Below are 22,991 nucleotides of genomic sequence, written 5' to 3' on the forward strand. Positions count from 1 at the left end.
AGGTGGAGTTGTTTCTATGGCTGCTTTCAACATGCGGTTATCTGTGCGTTATGGGATGGGATGGGATGGGATGGGATGGTCGGTCGATTTATTTCCCTGGGATTTAAGAGCATTTTGGCTAGTTAAATTGGGTAAGATGACAACCGCAAGGAAGGATATAGGAACTTTGGTTTTCTTGTGCGGAATTGGTTTATTGGTTTACTTGCTTGGCGTTGATTTGAGCTCTGTGTTTTTTTTTATGTATAGGGGGTGGTGGTTTTGATGAAACATGTTTGTATAACTGCGCCAATACCCCCTTTTCTTACTTCCCTACATAAGTGAAAAAAGTTGACATTTTGAATCTCATTCCGCTAAAGTTTGACTTATATATTTTGTACCCAATATTTCACAAATGAAGGGTGTCAATACCAACGCTTTAACAAAAAATATTTGTATTTTACAATACACGTCTGTCGCTACCATACATAATAATGTTATAGTATGAAAAATGCCGCTATTGTATCTTATCTATCGAAGTCATGATGGCTAGACTGAACCGACACATTGTCGTTCTAACTGTCTAACTGTACCCTCAAAATAATAATTAATGAGGAGCCGTCAAAGATTTAACTTGTGCCTAATTAAACATGTTTTTACTCTAATAAGGTAACCGAACGCCATGAGAAAACGTCATGCCTCTAATCCCTCTAATGCTTGGTATCATCATTATCGTGATCTAGTACCACCTCCAAACTGGCTCGGCATGATATTCTACTGAAAGGAAAACTATTCGTAAATGTTGTGAACAAGTAAAACCTCCTAAAAGTCTCTCTGGTCCGTTCTCACTTTGTTCTGGTGGCCGTGACCTTCTGTCAGCGTCCTCTGGCTGTCCTGGGTATGCCTATCTCCGGGCAGGACGCTGGGATGCGTCGCATAGTAGGTCTCTTCCATCCGTCGCGCGGGATCCCCGATCGGGTGGGGGTTGTTCCGCGTAGTGATAGCAGGATACAAGTCGATGTAAAAGGAGAAGACGTAGAAGGAGAATACGAAGGCGATAACCCACTCGATAATCGCAGATGTGTTATGGTTGCCCCTGAAGTTAATCACGCCGAAGGCAACCGCTAGACCTAGCTCGATGATGACGAAAATTAACTTGATCCAGAATGAGATACGGAGGACGCGATGTTGACGGTTTTCTATGGAGAGATTTCTTGTTAGTTTCGATTATAGTTAAAAATAGACGGTCTGCGGACTTACTGTGGCCTAGACGTTGATATTCCCAGCAGATGAAGATGGCTGAGAATAGATATCCTGCAATGAAAAGTAGAAGGAAAATATCGTGTAGTCTCGGGTACCGGAGGGTATCAAATCCGGACAGAAAAGTTAGACCAATTGTACCAATCACGGCGAAGACGATGCACAGGCCGCTCAGCACTTTTTCACCAGTAGAGGTGTTGGGCACCAGTCGACCTCGATGTCGTAAGAAGCGGTCAGTCCCAAAGGATAAATCGAGAAATATCGTGGTGATGATGCATCCCGTAACGAACAACGGCTTGAGCTTTGAAGCGCCGACGTCTGATATATACGCGATTGTTTGGTCGTCCGTCATAGAGTCATAATGAACTCGGTCGGTGTCTATGATCCAATATAGAAGAAGACCTAATAATGTTGCCAGCCACATGAGGCCGGATATGATGGGAAACACCTTTGCGACAATGTTAGCTGCGTACGAAACGTCAATTGAGATAATCGAAGGCTTATTTTGCTTACCCAATACGATAGGAACCGCATCGTGTATTGATTTCCTAGGGTTTGTGATACTCTATAGTTCCTCTATTGTGGCAATGTCTAAGTGATTATACGGTAGGTATAAGGGAATGCAGCCTTATAATAAACGAGCGAAAGAGGTAAGAGAATGTATACAATACGATACACAGCCCGGACAATGAAAGGACACGAGGACAATGAATTGCGACAACAGAAAAATAAGATTGCGCGTAAGTATAAGATCTAGTTAGTTAAAAGATCTAGAAGATCACGTTGTTGACGACGATGATGAGTAACCCTATGAAAGCAAGCCTCAAAAGGGATCGACGTATGACTTCATTCTACAAATAAAACTCACTTGAACATCAAGGCGCCACAGAAGTTCTCTTCGGGACCTACGGGAAAGAACAAGGCCAGGATTCGTCATTAGCGTAAAAAATGGAGGTTGGCTTAGCTACCTATGATAGGATTTATATGAGCTGACTCGGGGTCTGTGGGAAATTAACAGGCCGACCCGGGCTCTTCTGGAGATGTGATGTTTTGCTCCTACCGCCTAATCTACCGCTTGCGATTTAAATCAAGAAATGGTGACGTCAAATAGAGAGTTGCGTGGAATGAAGGCACACTAAACTAAGATAGGTACGTATATTTCCATAATAAGCAAGTCACGCATGGGCCACATCATGCTGTGCTCGCAGTAGTAATCGGGCTGTGCATAAGAACTTAAAAACCGTATGAAGGTAACTAAATATAATACCTATGGGGAATATAGCAGCTATCTAGCCAATCATAGCGCTTTGCATCTGCAAGATCAACATTCACCAATCACACTTAACCAATCCCTACCTTATCTTTGTATTCAGAATCATAGCCTTGTCTCTGCTTCCCAAGGCTGACAAAGAGCTACTTCTGCCTTTACAACCTTCTGTTCCTCAGTTTTAAATATCCGAGGGCGAAGGATATTATATTTCGCGATGGCGGTCTCGCCTGTGGTCGTGCATCCTACGGATGCTCTGCCGAACCCTAGATCTTTATCGTCGCCTCTCAAGACTGTAACTTCAGCACATGCATCGTCTAATGGAACACCCGTGGTCTCAACAGCTGCGCCGAATGTAGTCGCAGCAGCACAAGCAACCTCTCTGGATTTGGCGGAACAACTTAACGAGGAGGAGAAGCGCAAATACGTTAAGGGTATGTTCGGAGATTTATTGGATGGCTTGGAATAGCTTGGAATAGCTTGGAATAGAAGAGCAGTGCGCTAACTCGAGATCCCTTTGAAGGCAAGAAACTCGGTGAAGGTACCTACGCCAACGTCTACCTCGGGTTCCTTAAAAGCGATCCGACGAAGCTGGTAGCCATAAAAAAGATCAAGATACAGAAGGAGTACACGGAAGGGATGGCGCCCGATGCCGTCCGCGAAATCAAGCATTTACAGGAGCTATCGCACCCCAACATAATAACGTTGCATTCCGTCTTCTCTTCCAAAAACCAGAACCTCAATCTCGTTCTGGAGTACCTCCCCCTCGGCGACTTGGAAATGCTCATTCGTGACGTCGACCGCGTCAGATACGGTGCGGCCGACATTAAGGCTTGGATGGGCATGCTTACGAGGGCGGTGTGGTTCTGCCACGAGAACTTTGTGCTGCACCGTGATATCAAACCCAACAACTTGCTTATTGCAGCCGACGGGGAAGTGAAGCTTGCTGATTTTGGTCTGGCCCGAAGCTTCTCGGATCCTTATAAGCTAATGACCGCGAACGTCATCACGCGATGGTATAGGCCTCCTGAATTATTGTATGGAGCTAAGCATTACTCGGGTGCAGTAGATATCTGGTCTGTAGGCCTGGTCTTCGCCGAATTGATAATTAGGACGCCATATATCGCCGGAGATACGGAAATGCGACAGATCAGTCTTATCTGCACCGCCATCGGCACGCCCACGGAGGAGAACTGGCCGGGGGTCACCAAGCTACCGGCGTATACTACGGAAGGAGAAATCCACCCCGTACGGGGAAGGGAGTACTACATGTCGTTCTTCGGCACAGTAGGCACCGAAGGTGTCGACCTCCTGATGAAGACATTAATACTCGATCCCAAGAAGCGCATTACGGCCCTAGGGATGCTGAAGCACGAATGGTGGAATAAGGACCCCAAACCCACGCGCAAGCAAGATTTACCGAAGAAGTCGGGCGGGCAGGAAAAAATCGGCGCGGACTTGAAGAGAAGGCCTGGCGTAATAGATGACGATAAGACGGCAAAAGTTGCTCGGAAGCTGGACTTCGGCGCGGCGAAATAGAATTCCAAGCGGCAAAGGAGCGATTCTGGTGACTTGCAGTGAATACCGGTCTGGCGCTTGGGAGTTTAGAGGTACAAATGAAGCATTAGAGGTTAGGCGCTTGTGAATGTATACAGTATAGGGCACTATAGGATAACGAATTACAACATGATGGTTCGGAATTCGATATGGCATGTGTAGAACCTGTAGCTGTAGCTATAGTTATGGTTATGGTACATAAAGTACAGAGGGTTTTTTTATTTAATTAATGTTCAGTTACACTATGCATCGTCTACAGCTCGCCCCGTTCTCTCATCTCGCGCCGCTCGGCAATACGCTTCTTGTACCGGACCTCGGTCCTTCTCCTCTCACCACCGTCGATCTTGTGGCCGCGGCGGTCCTCCCACATGCCCTCCGTAACAGACACGCGGACGCCTTCGCCGCCCTTGAGCGGCAGCGCGTAGGGGCCGACGATGGTCTTGGCGCCCTCGATCTTGTACCCGCGGACGCGGGACATGTCGTGCAAGGCGCAGTCCTTGACGGCGCGGCCGGGCGGCACGTTCACCACGTACTTGCGCGGGTTGACGGGGTCGCGCTCGGACTCGAGGATGCGCAGGTCGGCCTTGCCGTCCTCGACGTGCTGCAGGTCGCCTCCGATGCCGTACCGGCCCTGGCGGAAGCGCTGGCGCCACTGCAGGAGGTAGCGGCGCGTGCGCGGGGGCTCGACGCCGAGCTCGCGCAGCTGGTCCGACGTCAGCGAGAACAGGGCGTCCCAGGTGGGGAACTTGGAGGCGTGCTGGCTTAGGCCCCGGCCGATGACTGTGAGGAAGGTCTGCACGTCGGGGATGAAGGGCGTGGGAGGGGGGATTGCGCCGGCGGGCCGCGTCGTGGTCGAGGAGGAGGCGCGGATGGAGGGGCGGAGGGCTGCGAGGGGGGTTGTGGGCGCTAGGGCGGTGCGCAGTTGTTGCGGGTTGAGAAGAGGCTGCGGTGTGTTAGTTAGATATGTATGTCATGTCATGGCATGGCATGTCTAGGTAGGTAATAGTTGAATATAGTTATATGTAAGGTAAATATATATATATATATATATATATAAGTCTTAAGGTAGTAGTATGTTCGACTTACCTTTAAGCGCACCATTTTGACGGCAATATACCACGCTCTCTCCTAGTCTTCAGGCCTCAGACGATGTCCCCGGATGACCATGCCCTCGAGATAATGGGTAGGTAGATACTTTGCAATTCCAGTATGTCCACGGCGCAAGTTGTAGCTTAAGCAGATAGGTAGATAGATAGGTAGATACCTACATGTAGGTAGGCTCGATCTTGAAAATTCAATGGAGAGTCGGCAAGGGAAATTTGTATCCTCCGATGGGTCCGTGTAACCCTAGCGCCCATGGATGCGGGATGTGGATTTGGAGTAACGCAGTTAGGCTTAGCTCCTGTAAGCCTTACTGCGCTTATGAGTCAATAGTGGGTTGTAGCTCTTATCGGATAAGAGCCGTTGCTGTGCCCCTCGATGAAGTAATTCGGTTGGCCCTCGAGTTGTCTGGTTGTCTGTCTGCCTGCTCCCTCAGCCTCAACAACTTTCTTTTTTCCCCCCAAAGTAAACTACGTTTCCAAATCTACCGCGCCACTATGTGTTGACACAAATCCCTGTGCGTTATTCCTGTGAAACCTCGCAGGTTATTTCTTGTGATCGCATTCACACCTGTCTTCTCTTATGCCATGGGGCGCCCGGGCTTATCACAAGCTTCGAAGGCGTCGGTTAACCGACAAAATGGTCCTGTTCAGGCCCGTCAAGTGCGGTCTAGTGGTATGTGAAGATAGAATTATATTAAAATAACACTGCTTAACCTTGTTCAGATCCCTTTCCTACGGATTTTCTCACTTTCTTGAATGCGCTTCCGTCCGATGGTGCCTCGCGCAATGCAACTGACCCCTCCAGCGATGCAACTGAGCAGGCTGAACCCCCTAGAAAACGCCCTCGAGTCGAACGCGTCGAGGCAATTCCCATTGCAAGAGAATCATTAACGCTCAAGCGACCAGTCCAACCCGAAGTGCCCCTTGATGAACTAATCTATCGCGTGAATGTCAACAACCACGTGAAGCTACACCATGATGAACGACAGCGCATCTTAACTATTTCCTCCAATGCGCGATCTCCCTATGGCGCATTTAAGTCTGAACTGAACTTAGGTCGCCACGAATTCTCCAAGGGCACATTAGCAATATTGAATATCATGAGCCGCAGCCGAGACGCTGACTGTGATGAAGGCGCACTTTGGGTAGGCGTCGGGGTTAGTCTGGAGAGAAAAAATAACAGAGATCAACTCCAACTCTCCCTTCAGCTGAATTGGAATTCATCAACCCATTTACTACGAAATTCTGCCCAGCGCGCTCTTAGTCAACAAGTTCTAGATACGTTCTTTACAGGTCAAACCCAAGAGCAGGGTGCTGCCAATGAGAAGCTTTCACCTCAGGCTTTCTACGATGCAGCGTTTGTTCCGGAAAAGGATCCCGTAAACTCATTACCCCTCTCAGCTCCTAAGTTGACCTCAAAGCTGTTCCCCTTCCAACGTAGGGCACTGCAATGGCTTTTGAATAGAGAAGGTGTCAAATGGAGTGATCGTTGTCCAAATGGGGAGCCCGGCCTAGAGCCGTTATCTCCACCGTCAACCAACAGCCTGCCATTGTCATTCAGCACGGTAAAGGATGCAGACGGGCGATTAGTATACATCAGCAATCTCTATCACGTCATTACTAGAGATATTAGCGCGTTCCGTAAGAGTGAAACTGTTGTAAAAGGTGGCATCCTTGCCGAAGAAATGGGGTTGGGGAAGACAGTCGAGACCATTGCCCTTATCTGCATGCATAGGCGTGATGCTCTTCCGCACTTGGACAGCAACACAGCTCAGGATGAGCGACCAAGTGGTGCAACGTTAATTGTCACTCCTACTACACTCAAGAACCAATGGGTCTCTGAGTTTAAGAAACATGCACCACATCTCCTTGTGATGGTGTACGAGGGCCTAAAAAAGGGCGTTAGTGAGGATGAACAACAATTAGTCTCCGAACTAGTAAATCACGATGTTGTCATCACGACCTACAATGTCCTACAGACCGAGATCCATTACGCGGCAGAGCCCCCCAACCGCTCTATGCGACACGAAAGAAAATATCGCCGCCCCAAATCACCGTTGACTCAGATCTCATGGTGGAGAGTATGTTTAGATGAAGCTCAACAAATCGAGAGCGGCGTTAGTAGCGCTGCCAAGGTTGCCAGACTAATACCTCGTATCAATGCTTGGGGTATCACTGGAACGCCGGTCAAGACAAACATCAAAGACCTATGGGGCCTGTTACTATTTCTCCGATATGAGCCGTTCGCCTCCTCTTTGAATATATGGGAGGGACTAATATCGACCCATAAGGAGCTATTCAAGCCTCTCTTTAACAGCATTGCCTTGCGGCACACAAAGCGCGTAGTCAGAAGCGAGCTAAGTCTACCACCTCAAAAACGGTACGTTATAACCATGCCTTTTAATACAGTCGAGGAGCAGCATTACCAGACAGAATTCAAAGAACTCGTGATGAAGCTCGGCCTTGATGAGCACGGGTCGCCTCTTCGATCGTCTTTTCAGAGAGACTGGGACCCTGAGAATCTGTGGATAATTGATTCAATGAAACGTACCCTCTCTCAGCTCAGAAAGTCGATATTGCACCCGTCCCTCGGATCTGGCCGCCTTATTCGAACAGCAGATCAGAAGAACAAGGGTCCGCCAACAATTGAAGAGGTTCTAGAAGCCATGATTGAGCAATCGGATTCTTCGATTAAGACAGAGCAGCGTATTTATTTACTCAGCAAGCTAGAGAGAGGCCAGCTTTTGGAATACCGGTCCGAGGTGAACGCGGCCATCCAGCTTTGGCAGGAAGTAGTAGATGAGGTCGAAGTCCTGGAAGAAGAATGCCGAAAGCAACTACAAATCGAGTTGGAAAAGGCTAAGCAAGCAGGTTCTAGTGATGCGCTCATGGAGGACGAAAATAGCGACATGGAGAATGATGATGACACCGACGAGAAAATGGCGCTCGGAAAAGTGAGCGAATGCCGGCGCAAACTTCGATCTATGCTCGATATCCACCACAGAGCCGTTTTCTTCATCGCTAGCGGCTATTTCCAGATAAAGTCGGACGAGAAGAAGACAGTTCCTAATTCGGAGGAATTCAAACTACTAGAGGAGAAGGAGGTCTCCGGGTACGATGCAGCGAAGAACATTCGGAAAGAGATTCTACGCGAGGCGCGGGCCAAAGCTTTGTCCTGCATTACTAGGATTCGAGAAAAGGCGTCGTCGCAATCGTTCACAGACGTTCCCGAAGTTGAACTGCCTTCGTTTCAGGGCCTAGAGAGTAGGCGAGTCTTGGATAACTTCAAGGTGCTCGCCGGGGCTCTCGATGATCAGGCAGATTTGATCGACGAGTGGCGGGAAACCGTTATTCAAATGTTGATCCGGCCGCTTGTAGACGAAGAGGAAGAAGTAGAGATCACGGGTGATGAATACGAGGATTCAACCAAGATCCAGGATGAGCTGATGGTACACACGCTAGTTTTGAGAGCCGTAATAGCTGACAGACGGGATGCGATGTCTGGCCTGGAGAACGAGCGAGTTAAATACGATACTCGCTTCGCAGAGCGGCAAGCTAGGGCTGGAGAAGGCCATGCCCCCGAAAAAGTTCTTGCCTTACTTCAACAACGCGATGAAATCAGGCAGTACTATCAAGGAACCTCGTTCCGAGGTATCGTTACGGATCTTCGAGAGTTGGCAACGAAACTCCGCCATGACATGGGCAACGGAAGCAGTCGTGCGAGGGTCGAGCTGGAAATCGTCGAAAGGAACCTAAAGCTGACGCAAGAGCAAATCAGCGCGCAGAACAAGGCGGCGACAGCTTTAGAGCGAGAGTTGGACATTTTTACCTCGGCAATGAATGCACGCGTGGAATACTACAAGCAGCTGCAGGCAATTTCTGATAACGTTGCTCCGCTCGACGCAAGCCAATTCATGGACTTGGATGAGCCGCAATTTGAGGTGCAAGAGAGAGAGCACGAGATAGAAGAGCGAGAGAAAACCTCGAAGAAGAGGTTTACCGCAGCGCTGCCTAAGCATCGTTACCGTAAGATCCCCCCCGAATTAAGATATACCGACTCCGTTTGTATTATATTTATACTGACTCGATCTACAGTCGTTCATCTCAGAGAAGCGGGTCAGAAGTCAGAAGAAGTCTGTGTTATCTGCCAGTGTACTTTCACTCTAGGAGTACTTACTGTCTGCGGGCATCACTTCTGCAAGGAGTGTATCGTGGCTTGGTTGGAGAAAGCCCACATTTGTCCCGTCTGCAAGATGAAGCTTTCGTCATCGAATCTTCACGATATTACACTGAAAAAGCAAGAGTTGAAATTCCACCAAGAACACCCGCAAGGGAGCTCGCAAGCATCGGACGAGGCCAGCACGCTTACCAAGTTCAAGAAGTTGGGTATCTATTCCGAATTCAGCAGCGATAAACTCGACGCCATCAAGACTATCAATCTCAACGGCCCTTCATTCGCTACCAAGATCGATACTCTAGCGAAGCATCTGCTGTGGCTACGTGTTGAAGACCCGGGCGCCAAGTCTGTTATCTTCTCCCAGTTCGGCGAGTTTCTCGAGATCCTTGGTCGAGCTTTCGACCAATATCAAATCGGACATTCTTCTTTCAAGCAGAAGAACGGTATTAATACGTTTAGGGAAGATCCCGCTATCGAGTGCTTCCTCATGGATGCTAGAGCGCACGCTAGCGGTCTCAACCTCGTCAACGCAAGCCACGTGTTCTTGTGCGAACCCCTCCTCAACACGGCACTGGAACTGCAGGCGATCGCCCGGGTGGACCGAATTGGGCAGGAGCATGAGACGACGGTATGGCTATATCTAATAGACGGCACGGTGGAGGAATCCATCTATAACCTTTCTGTGCAGCGCCGTCTAGAACACCTTGGCCAGAACACCAAAGGAAAGGAAAAAGAGTCTAGCGCGGAAGTTTCGGACCTCAATCTCGAGGCGGCGAACTCCCTGGAGCTCCAGCAGGCCACGCTATCGAAGCTCATGAGCAAGGATCAGAGCATGGGAGAAGTGGTCGATCAGAACGACCTCTGGCAGTGCTTGTTTGGCCATGTTACTAGGAACAAGGCCGCTACCGACGAGCGAATAAAGGACGCTGCTGTTATTGGCTTCCTTGCTGGTGCGGCAGCAGAGGCTAGACGACAACAGGAATAAGTGTCGGTTTTGATTCGGTGGGTAAATATGTCCATCGGTTCCCGACCCTGCGATTACCCCCCGGTACTTGACGATGTATAAAGTAAGCACTTAATTACCCCTGTATGTACGACCCGGCATGAGACGATACGACACGATATGTAAGACTAAGTTTAGTTCACGAGTGTCTTGGAACTCAGGACACGATACATACTAACAGGGCGTTGCGGATTGCATTGCATTATTGAGGCGCGATGGCTGGCTGGCTGGCTGGCTGGCTGGCTGGCTGTTTGTTTGCTAGGTTAGATTAGGTTAAGTCATGATAATACGATGCTACGATGTCTGTGCTTGTAATTACTGTGTAATTAGCTAATTGATCAATTAGTCAAGGAAGCAAGGAAGCAAGCAAGCATATTGCCTAACCCTGTTTCCTCACCATACGAAGCTTAGTTGGTATTAGCGACATTTCAGCTTTGGCTGGTTTGGGGTTTTTTGTCTCTGCGAATCGTGGGTTGATGCCGTGGTTCGTAGGTAGGGTGTATTTTACAATGGCTACCACCCCAAGGTAGGCAGGTGGGAATGTAACCATGCAAGGAGACGGGATGAATGGTTGTAGCATGTGGCCCGTAGGTGAGGCAAGGTAAAATAGGTAGCTCCAGAGCTGAAAAGTAGAAGTAGAAAGCAGAATGAGAGAGAGAGGAAGGTAAGGGAAGAAGAGCTGAAGCCGAATGAACCCTTGCCGTCTTGGCTGCATAAGGTTCCCAAGCTTTCAAGCTTTCAAGCTTTTTCCCCCCTTCCCCCTGAAAGGCCGGCTACCTGCACGTCCGGCTGACGGGCAGCTTGTGTTGCAAGGAGGGGATTAAGCTTAACCTTAAATAGCGTGCTTTTCTGTAGGTAGTATTTCTATTTAGGTAAGGTATGGAGGTTAGTTGGGTTATTATGTATGTGGTATGTAGTATGTAGTATGTACCTATTGTTTGGTTTGCCTAGGTAGGTAGTTAGTTAATGGGTTTTAGGTTTTCAGCTTGTCGATCATGCGGGGGAAGAGAAGGGGGGAGGCGGAAGGCGGAAGGCGGAAGGCGGAAGGGGGAAAGGGGAAGGGACTTGGCCACGTGAAAGGGACACGGATACCCGAGACATATGCGCGGGTAAGAAGGAAGGAAGGAAGAAAGAAAGAAAGAAAGAAAGAAAGAAAGAAAGAAAGAAAGAAAGAAAGAAGACGAAGAATAAATGAAAAGCACGTGTGAAATGGAAGGGATTGTTGTTTTGGGTGAATTGTCCGAGATGTGATGTTGTAGATGCAGTGGAGATGGAGATAAGAGTAAGCGAGGAGGGGGGGGGGGTGTGTAAGTGGATAGATAGGTAGGTAGGTAAAGATGGCTGATATTACTACACATATTTACCTATGTAGGGAATTTACTTACCTATGTAAGTTATACTCCTACACTTAGTTAACTATACACTTACACATTCCCACCTATTATATTAAGTAACTACCTACTTAACTAGGTAGTTAACCAACTATAGTTAATATAAATCAGCTATGTATATACCTATATAGGTAGGTATGTATATGTATATAACTACCAGGTACACAAAACTGCACTGTAACCACCCACCCACCCGTCTCTTTCAGCTCCGGTCGGCTTAGCACCCCCTTCCCTCCCCGTCGAACCCGATTAATTTACGGCCGCGTGGGCAGCATGTCGTGCACGCCTATATATTAGAGGTGGCTGGCTGGCTGGCTGAAAGGGGGGCGTCCGTTGCGCACGTGGGATTGCGGTTCTAGAAGCATTCTGTTTGTCTGTTTGTTTGGTTTGTTGTCGGCTGGACCTGGATCCTTGCGTGTGTAGGTAAGGTAGATACCTACCTGCGTACCTAAAGCAAGGGAGGTTTTGCTTGTATTTGATTTTATTTTCTTTATCTATCTATATACATTTATACAGTTACATCTATATCTACATCTATATCTACATCTATATCTACATCTATATCTACATCTATATCTACATCTATATCTAAGTATGTAAGACATACATACATATATACCTGCATATGTAGATAGATAGATAGATACGCATGGCTATCCTGTTATTTATGTATTCCCCAATACCCCCCCTCGGCTGGCTAGCCGATGACAGAGAATCCTCTTGCGTACCGCAGAAGCAGACTATCTCGATCGAGCTAGGTAGGCCTGCCAACCGACTAGGTTACCTAATATATACATAGCTTACTTACTTACTTACTTACTTACTACATAGTAGTATGTATGTAGATGCCCTACCCCCGTTTACGCATGTATGTACGTGCCACAGCAGATGTAGCATAGCGGCACAGCAAAACCAACGCCGTGAACTTGAAACTTGAAACTACCACCACTACCCTACCTCTATTGTGACAGCATGTCTCAAGACGGGCTTGGGCTTCACCATAGTTATCGTGTCGTACGATGAGGCTCGCGGTGAGAGAGGTCGTCGCCGCCTTGGTATAAGTCCAAGTCCAAGTCTAAGTATAGGTTAGGTTAGGTTACATAGCTAATCCATTGTCTAGAGGAACCGTTACACCTGATGTATATCTCGCCTTATCTCACTTCCCTCCTTTTCTCGTCGTACCCGTAATAAAGTTACATCAGGTAGTTAGTTTGAACATAGTTATAGTTAAGTGAAGAAAAGAAAAAAAAAATAAATAAATAATAAAAATAAAAAGCAAAGTAAATCAATGCAAACCAAACCAGAAGAAATCATTGCGGCAATGCTGTCTAGCAAACCCTCCTCCTCTGTCCGTTAATAGTTGTTTTCCAAAATTGTCATTCCCATCCATTCGTACTCCGACCAACAGAATCCAAAATCCATAATCCATAATCCATAATCCACCCAAGATCTCCGCCACCACAGGCAGAGCAAATAGTAAGACAGAAATAGAGGCGTTGACAGCCTATTCTCAGCTCCCTCCCCCCCTTCTCGCCTCCGCGTCTAAGTCCGGTAATGATACTGGTGGTGACTATATCCGCTATTTAGACCGAAGTCGAAGTAATACGTCGGCAGATCTTGGCATGCGAAATCGTCGCCTCCGCTGCTGTATGACCTGCTCTCATAGTTCCTGCTCCCGTAGTTAACCACCTGGTATAGTTGGTGCGGGCTCGACTTCGCGTAGCACTGTGCCGGTGCCGCGTCGTCTTTCCTCGCCTCGTTGGTATAGTTGTTATTATCGCCTTCGCCGTCGCCGTCGCAGCTGCCTCCGCTACGTCTGCTTTCCGTCTCGTAGCCCCTCGCTAGAACATGCGTCATGCTGAGGCTTCCCCAAGGCAGGCCTGAGAGGTCTATGCCGTCGTCTGCTGCGATTTCGTCTGACGAGGGGAGCCGGTAACTGCTGGCTGCGTTTTCTAAGTTGCGCGACTCCCTTTCTGCCTTTTCTTTCTGCTCTCTGACTTTCTCTCCTATTTCAAGCTGTTAGTCTAGTCTGTCTTGAAACCGGAGATGCTTATTCAGTTGCGTACGGAATTTTCGCTGAGCTAGTCGATTTTGAATGCGTCTTCGCTCCTCGGGCTCCGTAACTTCGGACCAGTCGTCTCCCGAAAGCCTGGACCTAGGCTTGGGCGACTTGTTGGGAATCGATTCGTGTTTCTTGGATGAGCATGGATCCATCTTGTCTCGCTCCTACGCTTATGTTCTAATATAATATAGGTAATTTCAAGTTGTGCCTTTCGAGTCTTGGACGACAGGCAGGAGTCCTTGTGTCAGAATCAGTATTGCATTTCGTGATGCTCGCTTATATTCGGCTAAGAGTTAAGGTTGATATTAATGGAGTCGAGTAGAAATGAATTATCAATGAGAGAAGCTTGGTTGGGAAGGAAGATGGGTGCCGGATCCTTTTCGGACTGGCGTGTGCCGGTACTTGACATATATAACCCCCGGGATATAGATACGGTAGGCAGGTAATATGAATGCACGGCCAGTGACTACTGGCATAGATAGACTGTATGGAAGGGTTTGGGGGCCGTTCTGGTGGGTTGACGGAATGCAAGTTGAAAACCACTTATAAGGCTGATGACTTACATGAGATGACCATGGAATCTTTATGGTACCCTTTGGCGAGGCTCGGGCCAGACTTGCGGGATGGCTATTGACCATTGAGGCTTATGGTGTCTGTCTATATCCATCCACTCGATTCCATCCACTCGAGTGGGCTACTTACTTGGCTACGTGCAAGCAAACGTGACGATAGCAATAGCATGCAGTATGCAACTATCGGCGAGGTAACAATACTATGTAGAGCGATAGAGCGATAGAGCAATAGAGCAACCTGGACTCAAGCCACTGCTGCAACCCCGACTATGACGCGCAGGCTGATAGCTTTGGCCAGGCAGGACTTCCCTGCACACGCCAGCATTGTGCCAAGGTAGCATGGTAGTAAGGTAGCATGGTAGTAAGGTAGTAAGGGAAGAAAGACATCGTCAGGTATGAGGCCACTAATAAGCTACTATGGTAAGAAGCTATTCTCAATGGGGGGTGGCATTGTGCATCGTCCATCATCCATCCATCATCCATCGCCATACGGAACTATTGCATCGCCCGCATCTGGAACTAGGAAGCCCTGAAAGCCGACATATCGGGACCACAGGCCATAGCCGTCCATCCTGGTCATCCTCATTACCCTGAGGTAGTCATCCTAGTCGAGGGTCAGAGACGAGCTGTTGAGGTCCGGGATATCATATCCCGAATTATGAATTGTCGTTAGGGTAGAGAGCTACGGTTAGCTAATCTCGACTTTCTAAAAAGGAATACGATTCTCGCTCAGACCAATCATGTGTTGGGGTTTCTTGGCATTTATGAATGGTTCGCTTTTTATGTATATGGTTGTGTTGGTGGTGGGGAATGAGATATGTAAAAGTACCGTACCTTAGATAATGAAAGGGATCTAATGAAAGGGACCTACGTAGTAATATGTATGCATATGATTGCGTCGCCAAGCAGGTGGTTAGATCCGTCATTCCTCAGATTCACCGGTCAAATTGGGTGAATTCCGGCGAAAGAGGTGGTCAAGTATTGCTACGAAGTACTTACAATGTAGCTGGTCTCGTCTTGTGGGGGAGCAAAACGGACGGGGAACCCTGTATTGCGAAGACGACGTCCATGTTCCTTGGTATGTTCCTTGGAGGTTAAGAGGTGCTTTAAACCAATAAGAACCCGGCGTTAGATGAAGATACATAGTACATATGTACATACATACATAAGAGGTCTGACGGGTTGAAGAACACCTACCTAGGTTACCTACATACCTGTGTCACAAACTGGAACCAGGACTGGAACCAGGACCGGGACTGGGACCGGGACTGGGACTGGGACGGGACGGGATGGAATAACCTAGGATAGGGGTCGCCATGATTTACCTTCTTACGCCGACCCACACACTCGGTATCCTAGCTTAACTTTCCTATACCGCTTCCACTGTGTCTCATGCCATGCCGTGCTGTGCCAAGTGTATAATATCTAGTGAGTCTTCAAGTGTCCCGTGATGCTGGTTGTAAGTGAAGTTTGAACAACAAGACGGCCGACATAAACCCATCGACTACCCAAAGCTTATCTCACTTTTAAGCCATATTTCGGATTCCGCCGACTAGTAACGGTGACGGTCCGGGCGTTAGTGTTTTCTAGTGTAGTGTACCTACATGAGGACTAACTGTCACGACACTAACCCTCGTGTGGCTGAAATCCTTCGAGCCAAACTTGCTGATGTCCTATCCTCTTTAAAGACGTCGTGGACCTTGTCTAGAAGGTAGATCAATTGCCGCATTCGTGCCTTCACAGGAAGATCGTCATGGGTGTCGGAAAAAAAAAGGTACCAGACTGCCAGATACATAGTGCAAGGGTAAGCTACGCCCCAATTGCATACCCGTATGTAGACCTTACTTCGTACATAGTATTCGGGTTCAGGCTCAGACCAAAGTCCGCTATCCCAGCAGTTTAAGGTGAGTGGGGAAGAATCCTTATGGGACAGGGGTTTCTAGAATGCGTAATTACTAAGAGGGGACGCTTTGGATCTAGATCCGGGAGCTTGACGGACTCCGTGCATTACCTAACACGAGAACTCGATAGGCTATGTACACATGTATATTTATGTATGATTATGTGTGCTTGTGTAGTGTATGTTTATGATGTTTATGTGTGTCTGTGTGTGTCTATGTGTGGCCACACTGCATTCTGCGAGATGACTGTATTTTCTTTTTAGCCTCGCTTGCCCTGGCAACACGAAAGCCGTGCTTTCTGCCCATTTAACCTCTAGGATTTTTAACATGACGGACATCATATCCTAGTCACTATTCGTGAGCGACTAAAGTATGCCGCCGAAAGCGACGCCGAACAAGGAGAGGAGAGTATGTATAACTACCCCTACACCTGCAATACGATTATTGACCGAGGCGCCGTATGCCTCGCGAAGACCTGCAGTTCACGTATGTAGGGTATAGGTATGTTACCGGGATATCGTCGATTAGCTAAGAATAGACCTTGAATAAAATGTCTCCGTTTGCGAAGGGATGGAGCTCTATACCGCGGAGAACGTCTATCATAGTACCACACCTGACTTGCGGTGAGATGCTAAAATTTGGTTTCGTCAGCAACGCACAGCCCGTAATGTGCAATGTTTGGTCCTTTCCAGAATTCTCGGGTGCTTTGGCTGTCCACCAAGGTCGAATATCATATTTTCAAACCGTCCTGCAATATAAGGGGCCAATGGTTAATCAACATATTACATGAACAAGCCATGTAAGTAATACCAGGCTTAGCTAGAAGACCAATCATTCATCTGCTACTCCGACGTCCCGTACCAATGAGTCAGACGATGAAACAACTAGGATGAATACCTATGCCCCTTGGGCTTAGGCACGTATGGTAGCCGCCCGTTCCTAGCTAGTATAATAGGTGATACTCCCAATACCGAGCTCTCTTCGCATGGCCGCCGAGTACATATATGGCGGGCCTGTCAGCTTTGGGTCATCGCGGTACTGGCAACGGGAACTAGGTTACGAGAAAAGTAATGGCAGTAGTTTCCTTTGTCTAGCTCATTGGGCATCATACCGCTTTATTGCGACACAAACCCCGACAATAATAACTATATGGGCTTTTTGTTGGGTGCCGCTCTTTTACCTCTGCTGCAGAACTACTCGTTATTATAGGGCTGAGTACGATCATGGGGTAAGATTCGAAATATAATTGACCAGAGACGGTATATAAGATGGCGTCCTATTGCCGGCATCTCACTTGTAGTACCCGAAATGTCGGTGGCAGATCTGCTACCCAGTCCAATGGTAGTATGTAGCATCCAAGATGCATGTATCATCCCGACGATATGGTTCGCTTCTAGCCGCCGGGATATGAATTCGTTGAACCTGTTGGAACTTTAAAAGTTCAGTATGAGATGAGGCCGGGTTCTGATTGTTTCAAGTGTTTTCGATTAGTGACCAAGCCACAGGGTCATCGATGCAGATGTATTCGGTTCTTCAAGATGGACGTTCTCACAAGAACAACTCGTCTTGTAGCTGGAGCTTGTAGCTGGAGCTACTAGCTTGACCAGTGCAAATAAAATGTAAGGCGGTGGATTTTTAGGCTTCAAGCGACGAAACACACCACTCCTACATGACTTGGCACTCGAGTCCGTACATCGCTCTCTCTACGTCCCTCTTGACCTGATACCAGTCGGCTCTTCTTTCGGCAAACTCGTATACTTCTTCGGCACGAAATATGCCGCCGAATCGGTCGCCATCAGCTATGATAATCGCCATTTCTTTGGCATGCTTAGCATCGATAAGGTATATCTGGCTTAGTTCTCGTAGGGCTTTGAAGTATGCTAGTAGATCTGGGTTCTTGAGCGTCCGGATATATTCGAAATACATGTTCATATCCGCGATGAGTTTGATTGCACCTTCGGTACTGATACGCTGTCGTTTGATATGTTTGCACACGGCCGTAAATAGACGCAGCCCGACTTCGCCGTTAAACACGTCCAGCATGGTCTTCTCCGTGCTCCCTACTAGCATCCGAGTATGAGAAGCTACCAGCTCGGTGATGCGCTTTGCAGTTGTGGTTGGGCCTATATCAGGATCCTTAGACACCCCAACATCTTGCGTGGAGGGCGACGGATTAAAGTCGGTAGGTAGCTGTGTTGTAGCGCAGAGATATTCGACTTCGTCCATCAACACGTCGATGCCTTTGTTAAGACCTGCCGCAACGTTCTCGTCCAACATCTGCTCGAATTTCTTTTTCGCTAGGCCCGCAGGATCGAGGAAATCGTTTCGGTCGGCAATTTTCGGCGCAGCAAGTTGCTGCTCATAAAATACGTCAACCATTTGTGAGATGATATCGCCAACATTGACCAACTCGATAAACATGACGAGCGGCACCACTCCAGTTTGGCTATGATCGCTTATTTCTCGAGGATTATACCGGGAAAGATGCTCCACGGCCTTCGAAAACCCCTTTTTAACATGTGTCTGACCAAGGATCTTGACTAGGACAACGAACATTGCTTCGCATTGCTCTCGAGCTTCTTCGCCCGCCTGACCACCGAGCGTTACAAACTTCGCTGCTCTTCCAAGGCTTTCTTTCGCAGCGTGCACTAAATCAAGAGCGACCTCGATACTGAAAAGACTTTTGATCCCTTCAAGCCGGTTCGCCATGAGCGCAGCTTTCGCCTTGAGTTCATCGGTGGGTGCTTCAGGGGGTAGCGGGCTCGCGGTCCGTTCTGAGGCATCGCCAACCCCAGGCGTTTGCGGGCGGGATGATGCAGGTGTACCAGCCAGCGATGGTCGAAGTGTGGTGCTATTGGTGGCTGATGTTGTAGTTGCCTTGGTATTCCCGAAAGGTAAGACTGTAACTGGCATCATTACTACTTTCTTGAAGGAACTAAGGAAGTCGTTTTTGTCAGCTTGTCGATTAAAATTGCCCATATAAAACGACTCGACGGTAGCCTCTTGCTCCGAAAGCTTCTGCTCCCAGTTTATGACTTCGCGTTCAGCATGCTTTGTCAAACTATCCAGCTCCTCTTGCAAGTACAAATCCAGGTGTGGCTCAAACACTCTCAGAGCTATCTCTTTTGCATGGACTTCTAAACTTTTTTCGGAAGAATCTTTTGGTGGAACAAGCAACCGAACAAATTCCATGCACTGCTCGAATAAGCCAGACACCGCCTTTAGGTAGGATGGCATGTGTCGATCATGACATTCGTCTAATAGGGGAGTAACATACTCCATGATGATTTCTTCTCGAACTTTGTCCACGAAGACCCAGAAGACGGTTGCTGGCTGAGGGAAGATGCGGCCAATCACGTCGCCCTGCTCGTTTACTTTCTTAACAAGCGAATCGAAGAAAGCACGGGAAGGCTCGAGAGTAATGCTGTCCTGGGGAGCTTGGTTGATACAATCCATCGGATTACCTATAACTCCGCGGTCGTTGAGAATTGGATGCTTGTGAATGAAGAGGTCCATGGCCGCGTTGCCCTCGTTCAGATTATGCAGCACATGTGCGTATCTCTTCATCCTGCCATCAACATCCCAGAACTCATATCCCTGCTCGAACTCTCTCAAGACTGCGCTTTCGAAGAGTGTTGTCATATTAATGAGTTTAGCTTCTCGCTGCATATAACCCTCGGTCCAGTCACTTTTGCTAAAGGTTTGTAAATTAGACAGCATCTGCGCTTGCCTCTCTGGATCTCGAAACACCTTGAACACGATTGGTTCGGTATGGCTCTTTGCTCGTGCTAGATCAAAATAAAAGGGTGCTAGAGCCCCGTAAACTTTGCCATACTCTTCCCTCGCGTGGCCCCGTATGCTCTTAACATTCTTGAGTATATCAAGTAGTGCATCTGGATCTTCGTAGGGCGACTTAGACTGCGATTGGTTTAAGCTCAGCGTCTCGAACCCATCGAGCCTCGATTCCTGCAGTTGTAAAGCTTTGTCTTCTTGAGCTTTCCGCTGTTCCTCTTCTAAAGCAGCATCGAATATCGTCGTGCTGACCTGCCTACCCGCTATCGAATTTGGTCCGCCGTTCGCATTTGGCCGCCCCGCAGCGTCCCGTTTTCTCTTCACAGCTTCCTCAAATCTCTTCCTGGCCTCTAACTCGTTCCAGCATCCCATGCTCTTAAGCCTCGCTACCCATCTCGTGTCATCGTATACCATTTCACGCATTCGGGTTGACGTCCTTGCAAACCGAAGAAGGTCTGGTATCGGCAAGTAATCGAGTATAGAGACAATGATTTCTAGCATCTAGGATCAATACCTACACAGCTAATAGGAAGGACAGGCTTCGTGCTTACCGGCTGGAAGAGCCGTTTTCGTATCTAACATCGATGTCGCTCGCAATGTACTTAAGATGCTCGCCTTGGGCGTCGCGCCATATTGCGACGCTCGCTTGAATGTAGACATTGTAGCTAAGGTGTTATAGTAGATCTACGGGGAATTAGTAAGGTTGCACACGGCTACATGAGGTAACCCTATTGTGAAATTAAGAAATATAAGAGTAGTATTGGAGAAAAGAGCAGCTTGACTGCCATGGGAGATTCTGATGAAGTATATGTAATGTGCAATTCCAAAAAGTGCCCCTTCAACCTGGCGGTCACAACCTTAACTTATGTACATATAAGATGAACCCACCTTCCCTTAGTTAACACTAACAACTAACCTACCGCTAACCTACAGCTACTAGACAAACTCTAAACCTGATGTACTTGGGTACTTTTTCACACCGCCCTTTATCGGCAAAGTACTCCCCGCGGCAGAATTCCTCCAAATTCGACAACTTTTTTTTCTGGGTCCAAAGTCAATTGCAGCTAAGTAGATCTTTTTATGGTTCACACCTCTAATACCTAACAGGTTGAGCAGAGTTTCCGGAATTTCATTTAGAGGCTCACCGTATTATCCAATAACACTATCTCAATCTAGTATTCATTTTACTAGATTTTAATCCTTCAGAATGGAAGCTAGCGATCCAGCTCCCTGGAAGAAGCTCGACCCGGAGAAGCTTCGTCGCGATGCCGAAGCCAAAGGTGAACGGCACTGTTATGACCGCCCAAGACGTAGATTGCTAACATACTTCAGAGGCTAAGCTTAAGAGACAACAAGAGCAGCGAATCGCAAGATCCGAAGCCCGCAAGGAGAAGCGCCATGCCAAATCCGAAGCTAAGCAAGCGCGAAAGGCAAACGTCGGCCGTGCTGCTAAATGGAACACTGAACGCAAAGCAGCCGACAAGTTGAAGAAATTAGCCAACCGACCGCACAAGCAAGAGAAGCGACGCAAGCGATTACGCCTACGCGCTCAGAAATTGGAGGCGCAAGCTATTAAGCTAATGGCCGAGGCGCAGAAAGCCAAGGCCCGTGCCGATCTTCTAGACGAGCAGCGCGAGGTAAGATATCTAGCTAACAGCACAATAATCATTTACTGATCGTATGATTAGAAAGAGGATGCCGAGAAGAACAAGGTGTCTCGTGAGGTTGAGAAGATGGCAGCCGACTCCGAGGACGAGAACTATATTCCTCTGGATGACCGCAAGCCCAAGCGTCCTAAAACAGAGGAAGTAGATAGTGAAGATAGTGACGACAGTGAAGACAGTGAAGATGATGCGCCCCCCAAGAAGGAAAAGAAGCACAAGAAGAAAAAGGACGAGAAGAAGGCCGAGAAGCGTAAGCGCAAGGCCGAAGAAGAAGAAGAAGATGAGCGTGACTCTAGCGACTCATCCGATGCCGATGTCGCGGGTGGTGTGGAACTACCTAAGGAGGAAAAGAAGAAGAAGAAGAAGAAGAGAAAGTTAGAGAAGGCCGCCGGGGAGGCTAGTGTTCAAGAAGAAGTTGAGACGCGAAAGGAAAAGAAGGATAAGAAGAAGAAGAGAAAGGAGAAGGAACAGGCCGAGGAGTGCGTGTCGTCCACCACAGTCGAAGCTGGAGGAAATACTAACGGCGGCGAGCAGTGGAACGCCCAAGCACTAGACGGTGATGCCAAGAGGAAGGAGAAATTCCTCCGCCTTCTCGGTGCCAAGAAACCCAACGGTACGACAGACGCAGGGGGTCATAACGCACCCTCCACGTCAAAGGCGTATATCGACCGAGTCCAACACGACCTAGAGCGGCAGTACGATATGGGGATGAGGATGAAAAATGAAGGCCAGGGGCAGAAGAGGGGCCTTGGAGCGTGATTCATCGTAGTTACCCATGTATTCATGCGAATCGGCGTTTTGAAAGGTCAAGGTTTATACCATCTGATTCGAGCTGCTTACAAGCTCTAGGCCTGCCTAGCTTGCTTTCTTGATGCCAACTAATGTCAGTTAAGATATTGGCAATGCTAGTTCCATGCATTTGAACACATCTCAGCATGTGTATGTATTAAACAGGACTTTATCACACGTAATCATTACTCAATCGTAGTGTACTGTACCTACATGTAGGCTTCGCATTCAAGACGTTAGTTAGGCCGTCTACTATAGAATTTAAAGAATTATACATAAATCTAGCAATGCGTCTAAAAATAAATATGGCCTCCCTTGAAACACGATTCTGTTCTTGTAGAGCAAACGCTCAGGTATCATATCGATCTCCTAGACGATATACACGTATACACTTCGAACACATTGTAAGCATTCCTAGCTTCCCAACTTCTAACCACGCCTCCATCTTATACCACGACTACACGGATCATCCCCACA

General features: G+C 48.0%; 8 protein-coding genes across 8 annotated transcripts; 3 read left to right on the top strand and 5 right to left on the bottom strand.

Annotated features, from left to right (window-relative positions):
• Positions 1–370: 370 nt before the first annotated feature.
• F4813DRAFT_17518 (Frag1/DRAM/Sfk1 family-domain-containing protein) lies at positions 371–1,914 on the bottom strand. The gene is made up of 3 exons (XM_049239236.1): positions 1,750–1,914; positions 1,237–1,684; positions 371–1,175 (listed from the first exon to the last, which is right to left on the bottom strand). The coding sequence occupies exons 1-3, from the start codon at positions 1,768–1,770 to the stop codon at positions 799–801; spliced, it is 846 nt and encodes a 281-aa protein (XP_049104985.1). The 5' UTR covers positions 1,771–1,914; the 3' UTR covers positions 371–798.
• A 466-nt stretch (positions 1,915–2,380) lies between these two features.
• On the top strand, positions 2,381–4,166 carry F4813DRAFT_17436 (Pkinase-domain-containing protein). Its single transcript, XM_049239226.1, has 3 exons — positions 2,381–2,385; positions 2,519–2,937; positions 3,027–4,166. Exons 2-3 carry the CDS (start codon positions 2,721–2,723, stop codon positions 4,040–4,042), a joined length of 1,233 nt encoding a protein of 410 aa, XP_049104986.1. The 5' UTR covers positions 2,381–2,385; positions 2,519–2,720; the 3' UTR covers positions 4,043–4,166.
• A 103-nt stretch (positions 4,167–4,269) lies between these two features.
• F4813DRAFT_342691 (IGR protein motif-domain-containing protein) lies at positions 4,270–5,558 on the bottom strand. The gene is made up of 2 exons (XM_049241448.1): positions 5,147–5,558; positions 4,270–5,003 (listed from the first exon to the last, which is right to left on the bottom strand). Exons 1-2 carry the CDS (start codon positions 5,159–5,161, stop codon positions 4,314–4,316), a joined length of 705 nt encoding a protein of 234 aa, XP_049104987.1. The 5' UTR covers positions 5,162–5,558; the 3' UTR covers positions 4,270–4,313.
• Positions 5,538–10,524, top strand: F4813DRAFT_17260 (SNF2 family N-terminal domain-containing protein). The gene is made up of 2 exons (XM_049239201.1): positions 5,538–5,836; positions 5,887–10,524. The coding sequence occupies exons 1-2, from the start codon at positions 5,749–5,751 to the stop codon at positions 10,323–10,325; spliced, it is 4,527 nt and encodes a 1,508-aa protein (XP_049104988.1). The 5' UTR covers positions 5,538–5,748; the 3' UTR covers positions 10,326–10,524.
• Positions 10,475–11,517, bottom strand: F4813DRAFT_342694 (uncharacterized protein). Its single transcript, XM_049241449.1, has 2 exons — positions 11,275–11,517; positions 10,475–11,207 (listed from the first exon to the last, which is right to left on the bottom strand). The coding sequence occupies exon 2, from the start codon at positions 11,056–11,058 to the stop codon at positions 10,723–10,725; it is 336 nt and encodes a 111-aa protein (XP_049104989.1). The 5' UTR covers positions 11,059–11,207; positions 11,275–11,517; the 3' UTR covers positions 10,475–10,722.
• Positions 11,518–12,576: 1,059 nt separating this feature from the next.
• Positions 12,577–14,344, bottom strand: F4813DRAFT_342695 (uncharacterized protein). Its single transcript, XM_049241450.1, has 2 exons — positions 13,801–14,344; positions 12,577–13,740 (listed from the first exon to the last, which is right to left on the bottom strand). The coding sequence occupies exons 1-2, from the start codon at positions 13,946–13,948 to the stop codon at positions 13,277–13,279; spliced, it is 612 nt and encodes a 203-aa protein (XP_049104990.1). The 5' UTR covers positions 13,949–14,344; the 3' UTR covers positions 12,577–13,276.
• A 3,380-nt stretch (positions 14,345–17,724) lies between these two features.
• On the bottom strand, positions 17,725–20,956 carry F4813DRAFT_17640 (exocyst complex component Sec10-like protein). The gene is made up of 2 exons (XM_049239262.1): positions 20,613–20,956; positions 17,725–20,555 (listed from the first exon to the last, which is right to left on the bottom strand). Exons 1-2 carry the CDS (start codon positions 20,719–20,721, stop codon positions 17,935–17,937), a joined length of 2,730 nt encoding a protein of 909 aa, XP_049104991.1. The 5' UTR covers positions 20,722–20,956; the 3' UTR covers positions 17,725–17,934.
• A 1-nt stretch (position 20,957) lies between these two features.
• F4813DRAFT_17668 (small acidic protein family-domain-containing protein) lies at positions 20,958–22,495 on the top strand. The gene is made up of 3 exons (XM_049239268.1): positions 20,958–21,341; positions 21,394–21,698; positions 21,750–22,495. Exons 1-3 carry the CDS (start codon positions 21,269–21,271, stop codon positions 22,482–22,484), a joined length of 1,113 nt encoding a protein of 370 aa, XP_049104992.1. The 5' UTR covers positions 20,958–21,268; the 3' UTR covers positions 22,485–22,495.
• The last annotated feature ends 496 nt before the right edge of the window (positions 22,496–22,991 follow it).

Source organism: Daldinia decipiens (assembly GCF_022478715.1).
Source record: "Daldinia decipiens strain CBS 113046 unplaced genomic scaffold F4813scaffold_1, whole genome shotgun sequence".
In the NCBI taxonomy this organism is placed as follows: Eukaryota; Fungi; Ascomycota; class Sordariomycetes; order Xylariales; family Hypoxylaceae; genus Daldinia; species Daldinia decipiens.